We start from the raw sequence: 24,205 nt of genomic DNA, 5'->3' as shown, positions 1-24,205 counted from the left end.
GCAGGATGGTCTTAGGCGGCCCCTGTGAAAGGTCGTTCGACCGCCAAAGGGGTCGCGACCCACAGGTTGAGAGCCGCTGCCTAGAGGCTCTGGGGAGACTCATTTGCCCTTTTCAGTTATTACAGAGGCTGCCTGTATTCCTTGGCTCATGGTCCCCCACTCCATCTTCAAAGCCAATAATGTAATTATCCCTCCCTGCCCTGCTTCTATTGTTACATCTTCCTGACTCCTTCTCCCTCCCTCTTCTGCCTTTTTAAGGACACTTGTGATTACATTGGGCCCATTTAGATAAAGATAACCCCCCCATCCCAAGGTCTGCTGATTAGCAGCTTTAACTCCCCTTTACCATAGTTGTAACCTAACACAGTCACAGGTTTTGAGGATTAGCATATGGACATCTTTGGTGCACTATCATTCCGCCCACCACGTCTCCATTCTCTCCAAAAGACTGAACTCAGTTTTAGCTTCAAAAAAATAAAAATGAATCTAAGGATGCTGTGGATACCTTTTTATACACTTGAAGTCTATTGATGTTGTAGTAGGAGAACTAGGTAGGACCTGGGTTTTCTTGGCTTAACTGCTGCAGGCTGTGAGGATACAAGGAGAGCAAAGGGGAAATAGTGAAGATCCTGGCCCTGGAGGCCCTCAGGCCCTTGGGTAGACCTCTAGGGAGAGTTGCCTAGCATCACTGGTGTAATGTAGTGTGATTACTACGTAGTTCTAGGGGTGTTTTATTTTATATTTTTTCTTACCTTTTCTCTTATCCATGACTTACTCTTTTATGTTTGCAAAGATAAAACATTTGTAGGAAGTTGTGGATTTTCTTAATATTTGTAATGATTTACAGTAGTCCCCCCCTTCCCCCCCCCAGATGATCTCCAGTAAATGCCTAAAACTGCGGGTAGTACTGAACCCTATACTTTGTTTTTTCCTATACATATAGACCCATGATAAAGTTTATGGATTCTCTTTGGCATATCCAGATTGCCACCATCACTCTTGTGCTTTGGGGCCATTTTTTTTTTATATATATTTTATTGATTTTTTTACAGAGAGGAAGGGAGAGAGATAGAGAGTTAGAAACATCGATGAGAGAGAAACATCGATCAGCTGCCTCCTGCACATCTCCCACTGGGGATATGTCCGCAACCCAGGTACATGCCCTTGACCGGAATAGAACCTGGGACCTTTCAGTCCGCAGGCCGGTGCTCTATCCACTGAGCCAAACCGGTTTCGGCGCTTTGGGGCCATTGTTACCAGTAAGTAAAATAAGGGTTACTTGACAGAAGCACTGCAATACTGTGAGTCAGTCTGACAACTGAGACAGCTACTAAGTCATTAATAGGCGGGCAGTGTATATATTCAGTGTGGCTATGATTCATGTCTGGGGTGGGACTGCGCAAGATTTCAGCACGCTACTCAGAATGGAGCACACTTACTTTAAAATGTACACATTGGCCTGGCTGGAGTGGCTCAGTGGTTGAACATCAACCTATGAACCAGGAAGTCATAGTTTGATTCCTGGTCAGGGCACATGCCGGGGTTGCGGGCTTGATCCCCAGTGTGGAGCGGCAGGAGGCAACCAATTGATTATTCTCTCTCGTCTTTGATGTTTCTGTCTCTCTCTCCCTCCCTCTCCCACTCTTTCTGAAATCACTAAAAACATATTTAAAAATAAATAAAATGGTTTATTTCTGGAACTTTTCATTTAATATTTTTGAGCTGCAACTGACTGCAGGTAACGGAAAGCGTGGAAAGTGAAACTAATAAGGGCAACTGCTGTATTTTAAATTCTTTGAAAGAGAGACTCTGAAAACCAAAGCATAAGTAATATATATGATTGAATCATTTTTCTAATTTATTGCTTGAGTTCGTTATTTTAATTCAATTTATTACTTGAACTCATTTTTCCAGTTCAGTAATTCTTGCTGGTGTCTGACATACGTTATCTGAACCTATTTTCCTTAGTGAAAAGCTTAGTCTTTCTAGTCATTCATCTGTTTGTCCAATCAGCAAGTACTACCATGTGCTAGGCTCTCTGCTTAGCTCTGGGGACATGTTGGTAAGCTCAACGTGGTCCCTTCCTTCATGAAGTTCAGTCTAGTAGGGCTGTCAGCACATCGTTCACAAAGTGGGTATGACTGAAAATCAAACTTCTATAAATAATGCAACATTTTCCTTGTCTTATGATTGTCTTATGATTTTGTCCCTAAATTATTTTAAAATACTTCAAAATGTAACTGTGACTACTATTTACAATATAGACTAATGTTTCTTGCTTATTTGAAGTAATTTAGAGTTTAGGTTGCTTTTTGAAATAAATTTTTAAGCAGATATCATTTCTTAAGCTTTTCTCAATATTTAGTGAAGTCAAAGATTTCTTTTTTGTAAATGAAATTTCCAATAAACCTTTCTTATGTACAATGTTCCTTAAGATGTTTCTAATTGCCGAACCAGTTTGGCTCAGTGGATAGAGCGTCGGCCTGTGGACTGAAGGGTCCCAGGTTCAGTTCCGGTCAAGGGCGTGTATCTTGGTTGTGGGCACATCCCCACTGGGGGGCGTGCAGGAGGCAGCTGATTGATCTCTCTCATCGATGTTTCTAACTCTCTATCCCTCTCCCTTCTTCTCTGTAAAAAATCAATAAAATATATTAAAAAAAAAAAAAAGATGTTTCTAATTAAGGAAGGCCTGACACTAATTTTCATGTTTGCTCTTTTAGGAATGTTTTAAAGGAAGTTGGGCTACTCACAAGTTACTACATAAGAAAGCAAGTAAGTGAAATCACACATCTCTACACCGTATGTCTTCGAAGTGGCTTTCTTGCGAAAATTCTTCCTGTTTTGAAAGTGTATGTTGGAATATTCAGAAAATGCATATTTGAATATTCTAAGTATAATTCAAAAGCTAGAATTTGAACATATTGTTTATTCTTTATGATGTGTTATCATGTAAAAAATGTGGCTGAGTAATATCTTTGTTGATATTATTGTATGACATGTGACATGAAAACATGAATGGTTGCTGGGATAGACGGACCTTACTTGAGCAATACCTGAGAAGGTCTAATCTTTTGGCACTGTCTTTCCTTTGCTAGAAATGTTTGCTTATTGTGGGCTGGGACACATGAGCTATCTGGCTTCATTTAGCCTGATCTCTTGGTTTTGTTTAGTTTGAATTTTGATAGCTTTTCTACTCAAAAGCCTATTACTTTAGGTTTTTTGGTCATGTAATGTTATTACTTCCAGTTTGATGTTTACTTTGCTCTTTTGAAGTTATTTTGTGAGACACCACAAAGTGAAACTATTGGCTGCTTGCTTTAGCTATTGCTGTCACCACCGCGATGTGTCTCTGATTGAAATGGCCTTTCCTGCTCTGGCCATTCATCTTGTAAATTCATGTCATTAGTGTGGCTGGCTTAAGACAGACAACCCATCACAATTACTTGAAAATTGGCAGGGGGTTTCTGTTCTTATGGCATTGCTATCCTGATAGATGAACGCTTGCCAGACAGCACATGGTCCTCCATATAAGGGTTTTTTACTGACCTTGGTATTTTTTTTTATTATTTATCTCTTTGTGTGTGTGCGTGTGTGCGTGCGTGTGTGTGTGTGTGTGTGTGTGTGTGTGTGTATACACACACAATATATATATATATTTTAGGAATTTGTTGATTTAATAAAGTTTGGTAGATTGTTTTATATCAACAGTTTAAAAAGATATTTTCTGTGCTTGTGTAAAGTGAAGTCTACATTTAATGGAAATGTTAGACTATTGTGGGAGGAAATGTGGTTAGAGAGGAGGAAAGCTGATTGTGAATAAATGACTTTCTCAAAGCATAAAAGGCAGAATTTGTTACCTCAAATCAAATATAGAGATTGATTTTAAGTAATGCCATTTAGTTTTATTCACTCATAGATAAAATGCTGTATTTCTACTGTGTTTGGTATTTTAGAGCTCTTTAAGGCAGTTATTAATATTTTATAATCAGGAGGTTAAAGCATAGGTGAGTGAAGAGTTGAGGTGAAACAGTACGTTAGTAAAAGAGCTTAGAATGAGTCTCTACCCCAGGCATTTGTTAACTAACTGAAATGTGCCTCTTTCTTCAATCCTGGATTCCCAAGGGTGAATTATTTCATTAAAACCTATCCTACAAGAGAATTAAACCACTGATGTGCCCAAAGTGAAAATAACATAATTATTAACTGCATTGAACTGAGGCCATTTGGGTTTTTACTCGTACCACAGTGTTTAGTGTGATGCCCTCTTGGATCTTTTCGGATGATTTTCTTCAGTGGTGAGTCTAATATTCTTGATCCCTTTGAGCTGTGTTGGATAGAGGCAACCCTCAGCTGGCTAGCCATGTATCTTCTCCCTAATAAATTGATCCCAACAACACTGCCGAGGATGACAGTCCTAGAGGAGGGAATGTCTGGGGAAGGGTCCTCGTTGGAACTAAGATTATTGGGAAAGGAATTAGGGGGAAAGAATATTGGGTTAGGAAGGAACAGGGCATCATAAAACATAGCAACTTATTCCAAGAAACAATAGTGAGATAAGATATCAAGTAGGTCATGTCATGAGATGACTGCTTAGGCCTTTTTCCTTTTTTTTTTTTAAGGTGTAGTGTGTACTGATCTCTAATTAAGGATGCCTGATTTATATGTTTGTTCATATGGGATATTTCTGTAATTTGCTTTTAATATCTTTGATTGGTTTTGGCATTAGAGTAATTTTATTGCCAATAAAATTCAAAGTGTTTCCTCCTCTTCTGTTTTCTGGAAAAGATTATGTCAAATTGGTGTTATTTCTCCCTTAAATGTTTAGTAGAATTCACCAGTGAAACCATACAGACCTGGGGTTCTCTTGATTGCAGAAGCTAATCAGGCCTTAGGAAAATTTCAAGTATGAATTAAATAAATGATTCAAGGACAGGACTTTTTAAAAATATATTTTTTAATTTATTTTTAAAATATATTTTTATTGATTTCAGAGAGGAAGGGAGAGAGAGATAGGAACATCAATGATGAGAGACAATCATTGATCAGCTGCCTCCTGCACACCCCCTACTGGGGATCAAGCCCACAGCCAGGCATGTGCCCTTGATTGGAATCGAATCCAGGACCCTACAGTCTGCAGGCCAGCACTCTATCCACTGAGCAAACCAGCTAGGCCCAGGACTTATTTTTTGTGTGTGATAGTAAGGACCAGCTAGATTACAAAGCCCTTAAAGGCACACAGTGCTGAAGCTTGGGTGCATATTTCCTATGCCGTATTTCCTGCCAGAGTGGACATAGTAGCGTTTCACATCTTAATACTCTCTTTTTCTACTTGAGGCCTGGTGCACAAAATTCGTGCATGGGGCGGGGTGTGTCCCTCAGCCCAGCCTGCACCCTCTCCAATCCAGGACATCCCTCTCATAATCCAGGACTGCTGACTCCTGAGTGCTCACCTGCCTGCCTGCCTGATCACCCCTAACTTCCCCCGCTGCCGGCCTGGTCACCCCCCAACTGCCCCCAACCCCTGCCGGCCTGGTCAGCCCATGCTGCCTGCTGTTCAGTCATCCGTCCGGTTGTTTCAGTCATGACAGCCCCTGGGTTTTTATATATTAGGATATTCTTTTTATGTATCACTGATTTATTCAGTGTGCTTGTCTCCCATTTCTTAAAGTAAGAGGTGGAAGCATTTGATAGATGTCTTTTGAGCAGCCCAAAAAATGCTGTAAAAATTCCTTTGAAAAAACAACAACAAACCAAATCTAAATAATCACTCCTCTACCCTCAAAACTAGAGCTTGAGTTTTGGATTGCAGAGTGAAGGTTTTATGTAATGTTTCAGAATTGATTCCACCAAAGACTTGCGAGCATACATTACTTTGAGCCTCACCTTCAAAATGCTGAAATTTTGTCTGTTGTGAGGATTAAATAAATCCATGTAAAATGCTTAGCGTACGTACAGTGCATAGTAAGTGCTGCACAGCTACTTAATAGTCATTTCTTGAAGAACTGAGTCAGAATTGTGATCAGATGACCCTATCTTATGCAAAGCTTAGGTATAGGCAGTCATGTTGTGTCAGCTGACCAGAGGAGGCAGCCTGCACAGAACCTTTTAAAGACTAAAGCCTAGATATGATGTACTTTGAACCAGACTGTGGACGGAACAGGTCCTCTTACTTGGTCCTGTTGCATCCAGATGTGTGTGTGAGACTCAGCTTTCAGGTATTATTTACACTGTTCTGTGCTTTCACAGCTTTTTGAAAAAGATCACTTAGTTTACAATTTTGTTACCGATCCCAAATCCAATTCAGCTGAATTAGGTGTCCATTATGTGTCTAGCACTTAGGCCTCAGCTCAGACTGACCCTAAAATGTAAATGAACTGACTTTTGAAGTGGATGTTTTCCTAAGTAAATTATTCAAAAAGAACTTGCCAGATTTCAATCTCATCTAGGAATCTTTTGGTTATATGTATTATTTGTTTGAAGTCTGCTTTTAATTCTCTTTTGAAAATAGATTGTGGAAAACTTGGAATGCAGGTCAGCTGGAAGCTTTGAAAGATTTTATATCTTTCTTTTTCCTTGCTGCCTCCACAGGAGTATGTTAAAACAAAAGCCTGCATCTTGTTATTCTGCCCTAGGTTTCAGGTGGAAATGGTTATTGCAGTTCATATTCCAGACAAAAGCACTTGATGCTCTTCATAGCTGAAGCAGGCATCAGTGGGCCTGCATCTCTAAATATTTCTGTAATGTTTGACCCTGAGGCAATGAATGCAGTCCAGTTTTGTCCTGGGGTGAGAGATAGTTTTCCTATTGACATTAACGTTCACCGTGGCTTTCTTCAATTCCTTCCGTGAGAAAGATATTTAAAATTCAGTAGCACAGTAGAGCTTTTCTTTTGTTTTTTTCCATTCTCATTCTTTTCTGTTTCTTTACTTTATATGTAATATTATCATTGTATTATCTTCCAGAGTAATGTGAATGGATTGGCTACTGGAACCCTTCCCCAGTTTCCTCATCTGTAAAATGAGGAAATTTGACTGGATTATATTTTTGTTGACTTTAGTCACCATGCTGTACATTCCATCGCTAGAACATATTTCTTATAACTAGAATTTTGTATCTTTTGACCAACTTCATCAATTTCACCATTCCTCATTAGCTTAATATGGTATGATTTCATTTTTTCTTCCCCATTTTGTACTTTAAATATATTTTGTAAAGGGGGAGTTTTATTTTTCTCATACACTTCTAAAATTATCTAAAGCCTGACTTTCAAAACTTGTGATAGCATGGCAGTAATCAAGAAAAGAAGGGTGTGCCTTGGGAAGTATGTAGGTTGACACTCTGAGGGATTTAATTCCTGCTATTCAAGGTCTATTTAGTGTTGTTGTTTTTTTACATTGTAGATGGAGGTGTAGTCAGTTTGCTGATGTGAGATACCATAGAGGGGCTGGTCTGTCTGTGTGAAAATGAGTCTTAGGTATATTTCACTAATGCAAAATTATGTATTAATAACTTTAACCTGGTAAGGGTGTGTGTGTGTGATTCTTAAAATTTTTCTACTGAGGTTTCAGTAATTTTCTACTGATTATTCCCTCCCCTTATCTTTACCTTTTTCTAATTTATTCTGTTACCCCCTTACTGAAAAAAGGCAAATGATGCTTATAAATTTTTTAAAGGAATTTGAAATATTGCCTTGGCTCAGACTTTATACTTCAAAATGGGCTTTCTATAAATTGATCTTGTAGAAAGTATACATTTAGCATTTGCTTGAGGAAAGGAATTCTACTATGAGCTGTTCCTAGTCAATAATGTATAAAAACTTACAATATGTTTAGCTTAGGCTTTTTCTCACAAGACACGCAGATCTTTGAGGTATCATAGGGTTGTAAACATAGCAAGAAAACAATAGCTTTGGTGATATAGGCTAAGGCGGGAATTTGCTGGGTTTTTGTACCTGTATACTCTTTGGTGTGGCGTTCACACAAGTTACAGTTAAAGAATGCTGCTGCTCAGTAGTTTGACACTGAAGCATTTCTTCCTCTCTTTTTCTCTCATCCATTTATCACGTAGAAGATGAAAAGGCAAAGCGGGAATTGTCTTCCTGGAGTCTAGAAGGTGATATTAACACTGACCCATGGGCAGGTTATCGGTACACGGGCAAACTCCGACCACATTATCCACTGGTGAGTAAATAAGGTAATAAACACTTAACGTTCTTAAAACCAATTTTCAGTTTACTAAAAATGATACCTGTAAGTTGTATTCCAATTATGAATTATATCATCAGGATTAAGTTCACATTCTAGCTCTTTTTATGGAACATTTTTTAGAAGTTAATAGGGATAATTGGCTATTATGGAAGAAGAAAAAATTTTTAGGTGAAAGGATTAAAATTTCTTTAATCTTAAAAAAGAAAATGGTAGATAGATATTTTCTGGCTGGCGTGGTGGTAGCGAATATTGCTACCTTTCTAAAATTGTTTAACGTGATATAGTTCTACCTTAATTTTGATAGGGCTTTCCTGCCACTCCCACTCCTTCCTATGTTCTTGTCAGATGGGCTTCAGCACGTTAACATAGGAATCCATTTAATTTGAAATCTATTTGTCATCCACAAATACTTAAAAATTTTTTACTGATTTTTTTATAAAAAGAATACATCTTTAAAAATTTGGGGCAAATATCAACAACATAAGAACATCTTTTTAATCCTAGCTCCCAGAGATAATAATGAACATAATGGTGTATATTTACTTAGCGATATAATTTATTGTTGTTGATGGTTTGCCAGCTTGTTCGGAACAACATGGGAACCTTGTCTGCTTGTGATGTTAAATCCTTAATGGCCCTGGCCACCCACCCCTCTTAGGATATTTAAGTGGCATTAGCACTAGGAAAATGAAGCTTAATCTTCATGAAAAAGATATATTGTGATAATTGAGGTGTCATTTAAAACTTTTTTCATTTAAATGAAATGAATGAACTTTTTAGTGTTTTCCTCACTTTTATTTCCTTTGTTAGTAAATTTTAATAGTGATAATTGCTTTCAGATTTGAATTGGTTTTAACTAACATATCTTTCGATGTTTTTAGATGCCAACCAGGCCCGTGCCAAGTTATATTCAAAGACCAGATTATGCTGATCATCCTTTAGGTGAGTTTTGCGGTGCTGATTCCTCAGTTTTCAGCTTGTGAGCCTGATGACCACTGCAAAGAAAGGAGTGCTTTTCTTTGGAAAATTTTTCAGTGCTGGATTTCTTTTTGTTTGTTTTTTTGTTTTTGTTTTAGCTCTGGATTTCTAGTAAATGTAAACATAGCTTTAAAGACACACTAGAACATTTGAGAAAATTAAAGACTCTTCCAAGAAATCTACCCAATTCTGAAAATAATGTTTAGATATTAAGACTACATTCAACATAATATTGAATTTTGTGTTTTTATATCGAATTCTAGATTTTAAAAAAACATTTTGATTTAACATGTTCTATACTTTAATTAAATAAAACGTATTTAGATAAAAACAGATTGTGGAGGCCTCAAATGAATGCCTAACTAAAGACTGGTCTGTAGAAGTAATAGAACCTAGTATTAATGGCAATGATTACAGTAGTACTGACGATGATTCTGTAAGTGATATTTGTTCATAACTATATGTCAGGTACTATGCTAAGTTCTCATGTGTTACTCCTGGGGTGGATTCTGTTGTCTTCTCCATTTTATAGATAATGATGGTGAGAGACCCAGAGAAGATAGGTAATTTGTAGCGCAAGTGGAGCAGTCTCTGATTGTAGGGCCTGTAGGCATAACTTAAGTGGATTATATGAAATTACTGGTTTTGCATGTCAAAACTGGTTGAATATTCATTTTCTTGTGGTTTAATCTGTTAAGTTGCCTTTGTTCTCTAAGAAGTGGCAAACCATATTACATTTTTATGAATATAATTTAAAAACTTAAACTTCACTATTTCAGATACATTGAAGGAAAAGATAGTCTGAATGATAGATAGCTCTTGAGATGTATAAGATCATTAGTCTGTGTTTAATATTTTTTAAAAATAGGTTTTCTTATTGATTTCATAGAGAGGAAGGGAGAGGGAGAGAGATTAGAAACATCAGTGATGAGAGAGAATCATTGATCGGCTGCCTCCTGCTGGGGATCGAGACTGTAACCCAGGCATGTGCCCTGTCCTGGTTCATGGGTCGACGCTCAACTATTGAGCCACACCAGCCAGGCTGTATTTTTATATACACACACACACACACACACACACACACACACACACATATACATATACACACACACATATACATATATATGTATATTAATATCTTTTATTGATTCCAGAGAGGAAGGGAGAAGGTGGGAGAGATAGAAATGTCAATGATGAGAGAGAATAATTGATTGGCTGCCTCTTGCACACCCTCCCACTGGGGATCGAGCCTGCAACCGGGGCATGTGCCCTTGACCAGAATTGAACCTGGGACCCTTTGTCCACAGGCCGACACTTGCTGTATTGAGCCAAACCAGCTAGGGCTATTTAATATTTTTTAATGTGGTTTTTCCCCCCCCAATATATTTTATTGATTTTTTACAGAGAGGAAGGGAGAGGGATAGAGAGTTAGAAACATCAATGAGAGAGAAACATTGATCAGTTGCCTCCTGCACACCCCCTATTGGGGATGTGCCTGCAACCAAGGTACATGCCCTTGACTGGAATCGAACCTGGGACCCTTCACTCCGCAGGCTGACGCTCTATCCACTGAGCCAAACCAATCAGGGCTTAATGTAGTTTTAAAATCAACATAGACGTGGTAAATTCTGATAGGATAAAATGTTACATAGTGAAAAGTAAGTCCTACTCCCCAGAGGTTGAATCACTATTAACAGTTTCTTGCAAAACTTTCCAGAGATCTTTTTTTTTTTTTTTAATATATTTCTTTATTGATTTCAGAGAGGAAGGGAGAAAGAGAGAGAGAAACATCAATGATGAGAGAGAATCATTGATTGGCTGCCTCCTGCACACCCCACACTGGGGATCGAGCCCACAACCCAGGCATGGCCCTTGGCCGGAATCGAACCCAGAACCCTTCAGTCCGCAGGCTGACACTCTATCCACTGAGCCAAGCCGGCTAGGGCTCCAGAGATCTTTTACATGTGTATGCACATTAGCCCCTCACCCCAATTATACACAGTAGGACCGAACTCTGTACAGCTTTTCACCATGCTTTATTCTTTTTTATTTTCACCTTGTTTTATTCTCTTAATAGATCTTATAAATATTTTTTTTTAATGACAACTATTTCATTATGTGGATACATCATAATTTATTAAACCAGGCTCCTCTTACTAATGTATGTTTAGATTACTTCCAGGTTTTTACTTGTTTGACTGTAGTAACTATTCTTGCATGTGAGAGTATTTCTGTATGTCAGTTGCCTAAAGTAAAACACCTAGATAAGGGAATACATGTATTTTTTTATTTTGAGAGCTATAACAAATTTTAGCAATTTTGCCAGTTGTCATTTTTATTAAAAATCATATAGGAGTCTTTTTTTCCTTATCTTCCCTAACATAGAGTGTTTTCAAACTATATGAATTGTGCTAATCTGAAAGATGATATTTTGTGTTAATTTGTATTTTTAAATTATGAAGAAGATTGAACATCTTTTTATACATCTGTTTATTCATCTTAGCCCTTTCCCAATTAGGTTACTAGTTTTTTTCCATACTGATTTATAAGTGTTTTTTTTCTACTAAGGAAAATAATCCTTTGATGTGTGTTCTATAAAAGGTTTTTCCCAATTGAACATTTTGTCTTTGTTTATAGCATTACATTTATGGCAAACTGTCAACATTTTTCTGTAATAAAATTTATCAGTGTTTTCTTTGAGGTGTTTATAGCTTAATTACTTAGGAAGACTTTTTTGATTCAGAGATTATTATAAAATGACTAGAGGCCCTATGCATGAAATTTGTTCAAGAGTAGGCCTTCCGTATCCTGCTGCCTGCACTGGCTTCCCTCTGGCACCCGGGACCCGGGCTTCCCTTGCAGCCCCAGCTTCATCTGGAAGGATGACCGGACTAATTAGCATATTATCCTTTTATTAATATAGATTTTCCCATTTTGTTTCTTCCACTATTTTTATGTCTTCACTCTTTTTATGTGTGATAGCATTTTTATTTATTATTAGGGATTAAATACAAATATAACTTTATTTTTCCCTTGAAAAATATCTGGTTGTCGTCACACCATTAATTATTTAAAATATCAGTCCTTTTTTTGGTCTAATTTAAAATGCTGCCTATACAATTATATTAAATTCTCACAAGTCTTTGAGTCTGTTTTTGGATTCTGTTCTGTCTCATTAACCCATTTGTCTAATCATGTGCCATTGCCAAACTCTTAATTATTATAGCTATATAATGGTTTAATATTTGGTAGGCCTTGTTGCCCCCACCTTTCCTCTTTTTCAGAATTTTCCTGGCTATTCTTGCATGTTTGTTTTTCCATGTGAAATTTGGAATTAGCTTGTCCCCAAAATATCCTGTTGCCATTTTTTAAGTGGGATAGTATTAAATTTATAGACTAATTTTGGAAGAATTGACACCTTTACAATATTGAGTCTTCCTATCCAAGATCAGGGTATGTTTTTCTATTTAAGTCTATCTAACTCAGTGGTATTTTAAAACTTTCTTCATTAGGTCTTGCATTAAGTTAATTTCTGGATATTTTATCTTTTTTAGTTGTTCTTGTAAATAGTATCTTCTATATTTTCTAGCTCATTGTTTGTATATGGGCAAGCTATTGATTTTGACATATTTAATTTACAAGCTGCCAACTTGCTAAATTATTATTTCTAGTCATTCACCAGGTGTCCCCTTATTTTAGGGATATGATTATATAATCATATCTGAAATTGATAAAAATTTTGTCCTTTTCTTTCTAATTTAATATGTCTTATTTCTTTTTCTTGTTTAACATACCTACTACTACTGTCAGAACAATGTTAAATAGTGGTGCTGAAGCGGGCATTCCATGATATGGGTTGTTGGCTTGAGATTTATATTTGTCATGCTGACCATGTTATCAGAATTATCTTTCTAGATGATCATTTAGTTTTCCTTCCTTAATTTATGTCTGTGAGGAATTATATTAATAGATTTGTTAATGTGTTTTTCCACTTATGTCATGGGGTATTATATGTATTTTGGATTCTGTTTAATAATATTTTAGTTGGGATTTTTATATCCACATTTATTATTATTACTATTTTTTATTGATAAAGCATTTATTTTTTTAAATATATTTTATTGATTTTTTACAGAGAGGAAGGGAGAGGGATAGAGAGCTAGAAACATCGATGAGAGAGAAACATTGATCAGCTGCCCCCTGCACACCCCCTACTGGGAATGTGCCCGCAACCATGGTACATGCCCTTGACCAGAATCGAACCTGGGAACCTTCAGTCCACAGGCCGACGCTCTATCCACTGAGTCAAATCAGTCAGGGCTGTCCACATTTATTTAAAAATATTAGTTTATGGTTTGTTATATTATTTTTGTCAGATTTTGAAATAATTATTATACTGGGTCTAATATTTTTAAATATATGAATAATTTGAGTTTAGGTAATTTTATTAATGAAGATTCTTAGAGCAATATTTTTCAAGTATTTTTTTAATACTTTTTACTGTAACCCAAAGTGAGAAATATATTTTATAATACGATCTGTATATAGGCATGTGTATGTGTTGTGTGTGTGTGTGTGTGTGTGTGTGTGTGTGTAAATTAACAACCATTTCATAACAGTACTTACCCCTACCCTATATAATATAATCTATTATTTCCTATTCCATTTATTTACTTTATGGATCACAAACAGCAGTTTGAAAAACACTGACTTCGGTTCCTATTAAAAAAAATTAATGTGTATAATTGACTCATCAGTTGTCAGTATATAGTTTCCTTATTAGATGATGGTCATGAAAGCAGTTTGTAAATTGTGTGGTACTATTCAAATGTGAATAATTTACTAACCTTTACTAGCACACTGCCTGTTACGTAATAAGTACTCCATATTGACTGAATTCTCATAGATCTGTAAATTTCTTCTTTAGAATTCGCCCTTCAGTTTACTTAGCAAATTTTTTTTTCATGTTGAAAATATTTTTTCAAAAAAATCCAACCGGGATCCTCCTAAATTATGAAATACATGAAATAGTGAAACTTGACTATTATTATGTCATCAGGGAGATAATTATGCCTAATACTATATCTTCCCTTTCATTTGGCTTTATTTACTGATTTTCCTTTTCAGGAATGTCTGAATCTGAACAAGCTCTTAAGGGTACTTCTCAAATTAAATTACTCTCAGCGGAAGATATAGAAGGGATGCGACTCGTATGTAGGGTAAGAGTTTTTTACCTCATGGATTAGAGCATGTTTCAGCAGTTACTAGACAGGAAGGCAGTGACTTGCTGAATTACAAAGGGTGGACGTGCTCGATAGTAAGGCTTTGACTAGCCATACTTGCTTTTTATTAAACTACTAGAGGCCTGGTGCACGAAATTCATGCACTTATGCGGGGGGGGGGGGATCCCCTAGCCTGGCCTGTGGCCTTCCACAGTGTGGGAGCCCCATGCTTGGTCACCCCAAAGATGTAAGCCCCTCCCACTCATCTGGGGCTCCTTGATGGATTGCCCCAAAGAGGTAGGCCGGAGACGGGGTCCTGCCTCCACGCAGCGTGGAGCCGCAGGACCCCCAGGCCTCACCACGCGGAGCTACTGGGACCCACCTCTGTGCCACACACATGCAACGTCAAGTTCCTGCCCGCTGCGCATGCAGCCTCCTGGTGATGGATTGTGATGGCATGAGGGCATGATGACCATTTGCATATTAGCTCTTTATTAGATAGGATTGTTAGTATATAGTTCTGTACAACAGCTGTTATCTGCTTAAATAATCTATTTGAAAATTAATATGGCAGGAAGTATATATTCAGTTGAGAGTCTATTTCTGTTATCCCTTATATTTTTAAAGAATCTAGTTTTTGTGACATTTTGTCATCTTATTTTCACAAGTCATTATAACTTAGAGCAGAGTTAAAGGCTTAAAGTTCAGCTAAACATCCTATTGTGAAATACCGATGCAGTGTAGGATTTAGGCTGATAATTATTAAGTGAAGTCACATGTTCACATTTTTCTAAAGAAAAAAGGAAGAATTGCTATTGTTTGTTTGTTGTTTATTTAATCCTCACTTGAGGATATTTTTTTCCATTGATTTTTAGAGAGAGTGGAACTGAAGGGGAAAGACAGAGAGAGAAACATTGATGTGAGAGAGACACATTGATTGGTTGCCCCCCCACTCACACTCCAAACGGGCTGGGGGATCAAGGCTGCAACCTGAAATACATTGCCTTGACCAGGATCGTGACTCTTAAGTCCGTAGGCCAATGCTCTAATCACTGACCAAACCGGCTAGGGTGATATTGTTGATTTAGAAATGATCCTTAAAGTTTTTATTCAGTGTTTAAAAGTGATTGGATACTGATTTTCTTTGATAATCTGGAGAAATTTTGTTTCCATCACTTATGTGCTGTGATTCTTTGAAGGAAATCATCTATTCTTTTACTTCCCTTTTCTTCCCCATTACAGAAATATGACAGGACTCAATCTCTACCAGTTGATCATTGTGTAGACTACTTAACATGTGCTTTTTCACATAGAAATCAGTCAGATTTACTTATTAAGCTATTTACTAGCTAGCCCAATTTTATTTATGTATTTACACACATGTGTATTGATGGGCATTAGAAATACAAATGGTTTTAAAATGGAGCACGTGAAACATGCAGGATTATAACCTTTAAGGCGAGGTGCACTTTATGAATCTTCACAAAATCTGTGATAGGGCAGAAGGTACAGATTTCTGTTTTTATTTTCTTTCTTCTGAAATGTAATAAGGGTTTCTCTTTTACAGCTTGCTAGAGAAGTCCTGGACATTGCTGCTGGGATGATTAAGCCAGGTGTAACTACTGAAGAAATAGATCATGCTGTGCACTTAGTAAGGATTTTACTTTTATGTTTGAAAATGTTTTGCATTATTTAATGTTTTAGACTACTAAAAATTAAACTTAAGTTCTGAATGTCTAAAGTAACTTGGCTATGTTAATTTAAAAGCAAATTTTTACTTTGTTTTAAATGTGGAAAATATTCAGCAGTCATTATTTCCATCTTTAAGTGTCTGTGAAATACCTTGTTTCTGAAACCTCACATTTCATAACATTTTAGTTTAGCTTTTATAAAATGATTAATTTATTGGTGCTTGAACTAAATCATGCCACTACATACATCAAATACTCTGAAATAAAAAGAATACAAGTTCTGAAACTAGATTAGTGGAAAAAATATTCCCTTTCATACCCACAATAACAAGGCAGTAGATAGACCAGACACAGTATGGGGCAAAAGTAGGGTTATAGTTGTAAATAGACAAAACACAGTTTATTCTTGTATTATTTATTACTTATTGTATTATTTTCCATACGAATAGCTATAAACCTACTTTTGCCCCACCCTGTATTTGTAGTAAATATGATATAGACCCTACAGTAGATGAGTGTACACATTTTATGAATAAATGGTTCACAAAAGAAGAGCAATAAACTAGTTAAGAAATCACCTGGAAAACTAATTTTCTCTGGTCATCAAACAAATGCAAATCATGAAGCTCTACTATATTATTAAGTATTTTTTAAAATGCTTATATCCACCACCTATTTGGGGATGATGAAATGTGGTGGTATGATTGTAAATTGGGACAACACTTTTGAAAGGAAATTTGACAATGTGTATTGAGCATAAAAATGTTTTTAAAAACATATTCAGAATTTTATAAACCCTGACTTTTGGTTATTGTTCCATATGTGATAAAATACGTAGTGTGCAGTAATATCACCTTGCGTCCTCCTGTGGGCAGGTGCTCTTTCACGTGCTTCTTTTACTCACTCACTTAATACCCTCAACAACTCCACGAGATAGATGCTGCTAGCATCTCCATTGTATAGGTAAGGAAAGTGAGACAGAGAGGTTAACTTCCTATGGTTACACAACCTGTGATGGCGTTGGCGTTTTTAGTCACGAGAATCTGTTGTAAGAAACATAGAAGTATAGTATTGTTAAGCAAGGCAAAGTGATAGGTAGTTATTGGCAAAGAGTGATATTTTTTGTAATTGAGGAAATAATTTAAATTTCAAATAATAGTGTAATTGTCAATGAAGTTATTGTGTGCCACTATTTAAAAATTATTAGTCTGAAGACTGTGTGGTAGTGTGCAAAGAAAAATTATATATGTTGTGACTACCGCTGGGTAAAAATATCTTAGTAAAATAGGACTTGTTATGGAAAACCAGACCATTTTCTTAGAGGTTTCTTTGTTGTTCCACATGAATGTAGTAATTAAAATGTCTCTAGACATTTCTTAATTACCAGGTGTACCGGTTAATAATGTGGAATTTTTTCAATAGATGGGGTTACATATATGTTGATATATATGCGATTTGATAAGTATGCTATTTTGTTGTATTGACAACAAGCTTCAAAACTTCATATGTCAAATTTGCTGAAGGTGTTAACATCATAGATATATTTATACTTAAAAATGTTGAATTTTGTGCCAGAAAAAGAGCATTTGCGGAAATTTTAATTTATTACTTTATTTTGAAGAAAAGTGCTGCTGAAAGTTATCATATACTTCAGGAAGCTTATGGTGAACATGCTCCATCTCAAGATACTTATGAATGCCGGTTTAAATGCTTTAAAAGTGATGATTTCGATGTAAAAGACAAAGAATGTCCAGGTCAACCAAAAAGTTTGAAGAGCAACAATTATAAGCATTATTGGATGAAGATGCGTGTCAAACTCAAAAACAACTTGCAGAAAGATTAAACGTTGCTCAGCAAACGATTTCCGATCGTTTACAAGCAATAGGAAAGATTTTAAAGGAAGGAAAATGCATGCCACATCAACTGAATGAAAGACAAATGGAAAACCGAAAAGTCATCAGTAAAATGTTGCTTCAGCGGCACGAAAGTCTTTTTTGCATCGAATTGTGACTGGCGGTGAAAAGTGGATTTATTTTGAGAATCCCAAACGCACAAAATCATGGGTTGATCCAGGTCCACCATCAGCATCAACTGCAAGACCAAATCGCTTCAGAAAGAAGACAATGCTCTGCGTTTGGTGGGATCAGGAAGGTGTGGTGTGTTATGAGCTTTTAAAACCAGGTGAAACCGTTGATACTGATGGCTACTGACAACAAATACTCAATTTGAACTACACTTTGATCGTAAAACGACCAGAATGTGCCAGAAGACACGGCAAAGTAATTTTGCTTCATGATAATGCACCATCACACACTTCAAAACCAGTTAAAGACACGTTAAAAGATCTTGCCTAGGAAGTATTAACCCACCCACCATATTCACCAGACCTTGCTCCTTCAGATTACCACTTGGGTCTCTGAATAGTTTGCCTCAAAACCAGAAAAGTTCTATTGGGATGGTATCCACAAATTACCTGAAAGATGGGGGAGATGTGTAGCTAGCGGTGGACATTACTTTGAAAAAAGCACTTTTGATGTTTCTCTTGAAATTATTGTGTTTTCTTTGATTATAAATCTGCATTATTAACTGGTACACCTGGTATACTAAGTATTAATCTTTTGATTATAGGTATATAGGCTAATTCTGTATAATAAATTATAATTACACTAGAGGCCCGGTGCACGAATTAGTGCAACAGTGGGGTCCCTCGGCCTGAACTGTGGGTTCGGGCCAAAACAGGCTCTCTGAAATCCCCTGGATTGTGAGAGGGTGCAGGCCAGGCCAAGGGACCCCACCAGCACACGATCGGGGCCGGAGAGGGACACAGGAGGTTGGTCAGCTGGGGAGGGACCGCAGAAGGTCTCCAGGGCATATCCGGCCCATCTCGCTCAGACCCTAGCAGCAAGCTAACCTGCCAGTCAACTGCTCCCTGGTGGTCAGTGCACATCATAGCGACTGGTCAACTGATTGACTGTCTGCCCCCCGGTGGTCAGTGCACGTCATAGTGAGCAGTTGAACGGCCTTAGCATATCATTAGCATATTATGCTTTGATTGGTTGAATGGCCTACCGGTTGACCGGACAACTTAGCATATTAGGCTTTTATTATATAGGATTAAAAGTACATGTTAATATTACCTTAAATATTATCTTTTTACTTGAAATAACACATTTTTCACAAGTAGTTAATTCTACACTAGAATGTTCATATTTGTATATATTTGTAATATGTAAATTTGCTTTTCCTTTGCTATTATCAGGAATTTGGACTGGTTTTGCCTATAGTCTGTCTGACAAGCACAAACCCTATTGTAACAACTACTGTTTTTCTTCTAAAATAAAATATTAAGCAAACTTTCCTTGAAGAGCATCTGTACAACAAATACTTCCACAGTTTTTAAATTTAAAATCTGGTTAATTGGGTAAGATTACACATTGCAAATTATTTTCTCTATATTTTAATTTATTATAGGCATGTATTGCAAGAAATTGCTATCCTTCTCCATTGAATTATTATAATTTCCCAAAGTCTTGTTGTACTTCAGTGAATGAAGTTATCTGTCATGGAATTCCAGACAGACGGCCCTTGCAAGAAGGTGATATTGTTAACGGTAAGAAATATGTAAGTGTGACTTTGGTCACTACGATAAAGAAACAACAAGGTTTGGTGGGTGTCTGATAATGACTTGTGTTTTCTGCACTTGCTTTCTGTCTTTAACTTATCCTTTTTTATATTTAAAATTTTAAATCTTAAATCTGTGAAAATATTTTTTATGGTGTTAAGATGCTTCTAGTATGATGCCTTCGGTACAGCATGTCTTTCTTTAATGCAGATTATCATGTGATTGGTAAGTAGGTGAAAGGTGTCAGTGAAATGTGGGAGTAATGTTCATTCAAGTGAGAGTTTTCTTTTTCTTTTGGTTCACTAATGGTTTTGAAGAGCTTAGCTCAGACTTTCTTACAGATAAAGAGAAATCCTTAGTAATATATGAAAACCTTAAGATAAAAGCTAGAAATCTTACAGAAGTGCCCTCCTTCTAAGAAGTTAAGCTCTTGAGAAGTTGCAAGTGCAGAGGAAGAAGCTGCCAGACATTTTCCTCTGAGATTAAAAAAAAAAGTTGAAGACTCCTAGATGGTACTTTTAATGTTGATGAACTTGGTCTCTTTAGTAATCCAGCCTCTTTAAGGACCTACATATCAAGCGAGGAAACATGAGCCCACATGTGGAAGGTTGCAGAGAATGCACCCACTGGGATGCTGGCTGTGAATGACAGTGGAGGCACTGTTTTTATGTGGATTGTTATTGCTTTAATTAGGTGTCTGTTCATAAAGTTCAAGAGGTGGTGAGATGCCTGCCCATCCCTGTTATATGAACTCTGTCATTTATTACATGCATGATGTGTGAGCTTTTTTAGGAATATGTGTATCAAGCTTGAGCTAACACACCTGTACTGTGATATTGTGGGCTGACTGAAAATTCGTGGTTTAAAAAGACTCATTGAAGGTGCTTTCTAGTATAAGTTTAGTGTATTATAATGGTGTAGTAGTAATCTGTATTCTTTTTTTTTTTTTTTTTAATCCTCACCCAAGGATATTTTTCCATTGATTTTTTAGAGAGAGTGGGAGAGAGAGGGAAAGACAGAGAGAAATACCCATGTGAGAGAAACAAATCAATTGGTTGCCTCCTGCATGAGCCCCAACCAGGGCCCGGGCCAGGGAGGAGACTGCAACTGAGGTACATGTCCTTGACCGGAATCAAACCCCGGACTCTTTGGTCCGCAGCCTACGTTCTACCCACTGAGCCAGACCGGCTGGAGCAATAATCTGTATTCTTAAACATTGTTACAAAGAGAAGGATGAATATTCACAAATAAGCGAAAGGCAAACGAGTTTTTAAAAAATAAGTGAAGAGTAGGGTAAGTTTTTCTATTTATTGATTCACCAAGAGGAGGAAAAACTGGTTGAATAAATTAAAGCAGTATTTTCTGTTTAATGTCAAATGTAACAAAGTCTTCCATTTAATATCATTAACTCAGATTATTGATCTTGCATGAATGTATCCTGGATGCATTTTTCTTCTGCCATAAATGATCTGTTACTACTATAAGAGTAATGAAAGCCCACCGTCTGGCTTGTGCTGCGTGACCATGTCTCTGTTCTCCACAGTGAGTTCAGTTGTATTGTAGATAAGAAGTGTCTGTCGGGCAGCAACTGTACATCCATTGGGGTCTAATAGGAGAATGCAGAATTATCTTTCTCATAAGCTGCTTGATACTGTCATGTTGGAGAAATGACTTTGATTTTGAAACAAAAACAGATGTGGTCTTAAGCCCTGGCCAGTATTGCTCAGTGGTAGAATGTTGGCCTGCATACCCAAGGGTCGAGGGTTCAATTCCGGTCAAGGGCATGTACCTGGGTTGCAGGTTCGTTCCCTGGCCCCAGTCAAGGCATGTGCGGAAGGCAACCAATGAATGCATTTCTCTCACATTGCTGTCTCCCTCCCTCCCTCTCCCCCCACCCCTCCTTTCCTTTCATTCTCTCTTAAAAAAAAAAAAAAATCAATGGAAAAAATATCCTTGGGTGAGGATTGACAAAACCAAAACCAAATGTGTTCTTTATATTTGCACATTCTTTTGCAGTGGACATCACTCTTTATCGCAATGGTTATCACGGGGACCTGAACGAGACGTTCTTTGTTGGCGACGTGGATGAAGGGGCACTGAAGCTGGTTCAGACCACATATGAGTGCTTGATGCAAGCCATCGACGCAGGTCAGCCTCAGTGCCGGCCACCGTGGGACCTGCCTGTGTTGATGGGTTTTGAATGACTCGTCATTGCACGAGGCATTCCTGTCCCTGCCAGCCTTGCCTCTGTCCTACAAGAGTGAGCTTTGGGTTCTCACAGTGATGGTTTAAGGATGATTTGGAATCCCTTGATGAGAATGGACTGAATGATTGCCTCTCATCCTTTGACTCTTCTGTGATTTTATCTTTCTATGGCTGACAAATGAGGAATGTATGGATAGTTAGTTTTGAGTATAATTTTTTCCTATGTTTTATTCTTTAATATATGTTCTCATAAAACACTAAAACAGGATTCTAGATTATGAGGGAAAAATGAATGGTCCTCCTTTGCACTTGTCTCTCCTCTTTTTATATCTCTCTTTTCTCCAGAGGTATTTACTTTTAATAGTTTTTTCTCTCCTCTGTGCATTAACACACACACACACCCACGCACACACTCATCCCTATGTGTATGTGGTTAGTTAGGATAAATGGAATCATAATTGTAGTATTCTGTAATTTGGTACTTTTTAACTTACCGTATCTTAGGAATCTTTCCACATTAGCTCGTGTACCTGTATGCATAGTCTACTGCATTCTTTTAATGGCTATATATTGCATAATATGAAAATTTCTACAGCTATTCCTTATTGGACTTTGGTGTTTTCTAGATGTCTTGCTATAGTGAATATCTGTGGGTAAAGGGGTATTTCTGTAGGATTTTTCTCAGGTTCTCTTTGTCCATGCAAACAATTCATCCAGGGTTTATTTTGTTGGTTTGTTTAAGCTATAGCTTGTGAGGAAAGAGAAGGAAAGGCCCTGTTGCAAATATTAACAGTCCATTACCAAACAGGACAGTTTGAGGGCAAATAAATTTTCAGTTGAAATCCATAGCATTTCAGCTTTATTGTTCAGTGTTCTATCTCTGTTTCTGCACACCCACTCCACTACCACAAAAAATAAAATAACCCTGTTCTGTCATCAACAAAGTATTGGACAGGACAGAATTCTATTACCTCTAATAATAGAAATTCATTGTCTTTATTGTTTTTAGTTCATTTAACATGCATGGGAGATAATGACATTTTTACTAATGTAGTGAAGTTGGAGGAATGAAAAACGAAAGCATGTGATCGTTTCATGTATCAATATGTATTCTTTTTACGTATTTGCTGTTGATTATTTTTTAATATATTTTTTATTGATTTCAGAGAGGAAGGGAGAGGGAGAGAGAGATAGAAACATCAATGATGAGAATCATTGATCAGCTGCTTCCTTCATGCCCCCCACTGGAGATCAAGCCCGCAACCCCGTCATATGCCCTTGACTGGAATCAAACCCGCAACCCTTCAGTCCGCAGGCCGTTGCTCTATTCACTGAGCCAAGCCGGCCAGGGCCCCTGTTGATTATTAAAGGACTGTAATACTCCTAGTGGTTTTGTGTGATGAGAACTTGAGCGTTTAGTTTCTCATTTGTGGAAGCTTTAGTTTTAAATAATTGTTAGGGTTTCTGCCAGATAATATATCCTTTTTGATTCTCTGAGTTGATTGAAATAACCAGACTGCTGAAATTTATTTTACAAAGACTTGCAAAGAAACTACCAGAAACCAAAGTCATCATAACGTAGCCAGGAAAGAACAAAGGTTGCTTAATCTCAGGAAGGTGCTTTGTATGTGTCGTGTCTGTCCTATTTTCCATTAATTTGGCTGCCCACCGTAGTGCTGAGCCACTGGAGAGCTTGACTATTAGTTGAAATTAGCCTTCTTCATAGGGTTTCTCAGCCTACACATTAATGGCATTTTGTATCTGATAATTCTTTGTTTGAGGGGCCTGCCTTGTGTATTGCAGGTTGCTAGGTAGCATCTCTAGTTGCTACCCACCAGATGCCATTTGTACCACAATCCATGTTCTGGCAACCAAAAATATCTACAGATACTACTGCAAGCACCCTTGGGACCAGGATTGCCTCTGCTTTGAGAATTAAGGAGGAATTTCCCCTTTCACTCTCCCTCATTATTGATGAGTAGGGATTTTCTTTATTTGCTACTGTCCAACATGGGTTAAAATTTTGCTTTTCTTCCCATTGACTGGGGTTGATAGGAAGGCTTGATGGGAATGCAAGAATATCATTATGAAAGTCAGCATGGTTCCTCAAAATCATTAACCTCCCACCCCCAAAAATGTCAAGCTGGAACATCTGGTTAAGAGCAAGTAAGTGTTAATAAAAATGATTCCTGAGCTTTTTGCCCAGAAATTTGATGAGCTGGACAAGGTATGTTGTACCTGAACCTCAAGTTGAAATCAGGCACAGGAGGAGACTAGGGA

The 24,205-nt window shown here is 37.3% G+C and overlaps 1 protein-coding gene across 3 annotated transcripts in view; it reads left to right on the top strand.

The window, feature by feature from the left end:
• METAP1 (methionyl aminopeptidase 1) overlaps positions 1 to 24,205 on the top strand; it is a 78,430-nt gene that overhangs the window by 41,864 nt on the left and 12,361 nt on the right. For 2 of the 3 annotated variants that reach the window (XM_059664961.1, XM_059664963.1), the window contains 7 exons: positions 2,721 to 2,772; positions 8,068 to 8,180; positions 9,089 to 9,149; positions 14,313 to 14,404; positions 15,975 to 16,058; positions 19,570 to 19,708; positions 21,737 to 21,868. In XM_059664961.1, coding sequence (XP_059520944.1) covers positions 2,721 to 2,772; positions 8,068 to 8,180; positions 9,089 to 9,149; positions 14,313 to 14,404; positions 15,975 to 16,058; positions 19,570 to 19,708; positions 21,737 to 21,868 — 673 coding nt within the window. Of the gene's footprint in view, positions 1 to 2,720; positions 2,773 to 8,067; positions 8,181 to 9,088; positions 9,150 to 14,312; positions 14,405 to 15,974; positions 16,059 to 19,569; positions 19,709 to 21,736; positions 21,869 to 23,980; positions 24,092 to 24,205 lie in introns of all 3 variants that reach the window. The other variant, XR_009448648.1, reaches the window with a different exon arrangement.

This window comes from Myotis daubentonii, chromosome 1 (assembly GCF_963259705.1).
Source record: "Myotis daubentonii chromosome 1, mMyoDau2.1, whole genome shotgun sequence".
NCBI lineage: Eukaryota > Metazoa > Chordata > Mammalia > Chiroptera > Vespertilionidae > Myotis > Myotis daubentonii.
Note: the sequence above shows the minus strand (reverse complement) of the source record. Positions and strands in the feature narration are given on the sequence as shown.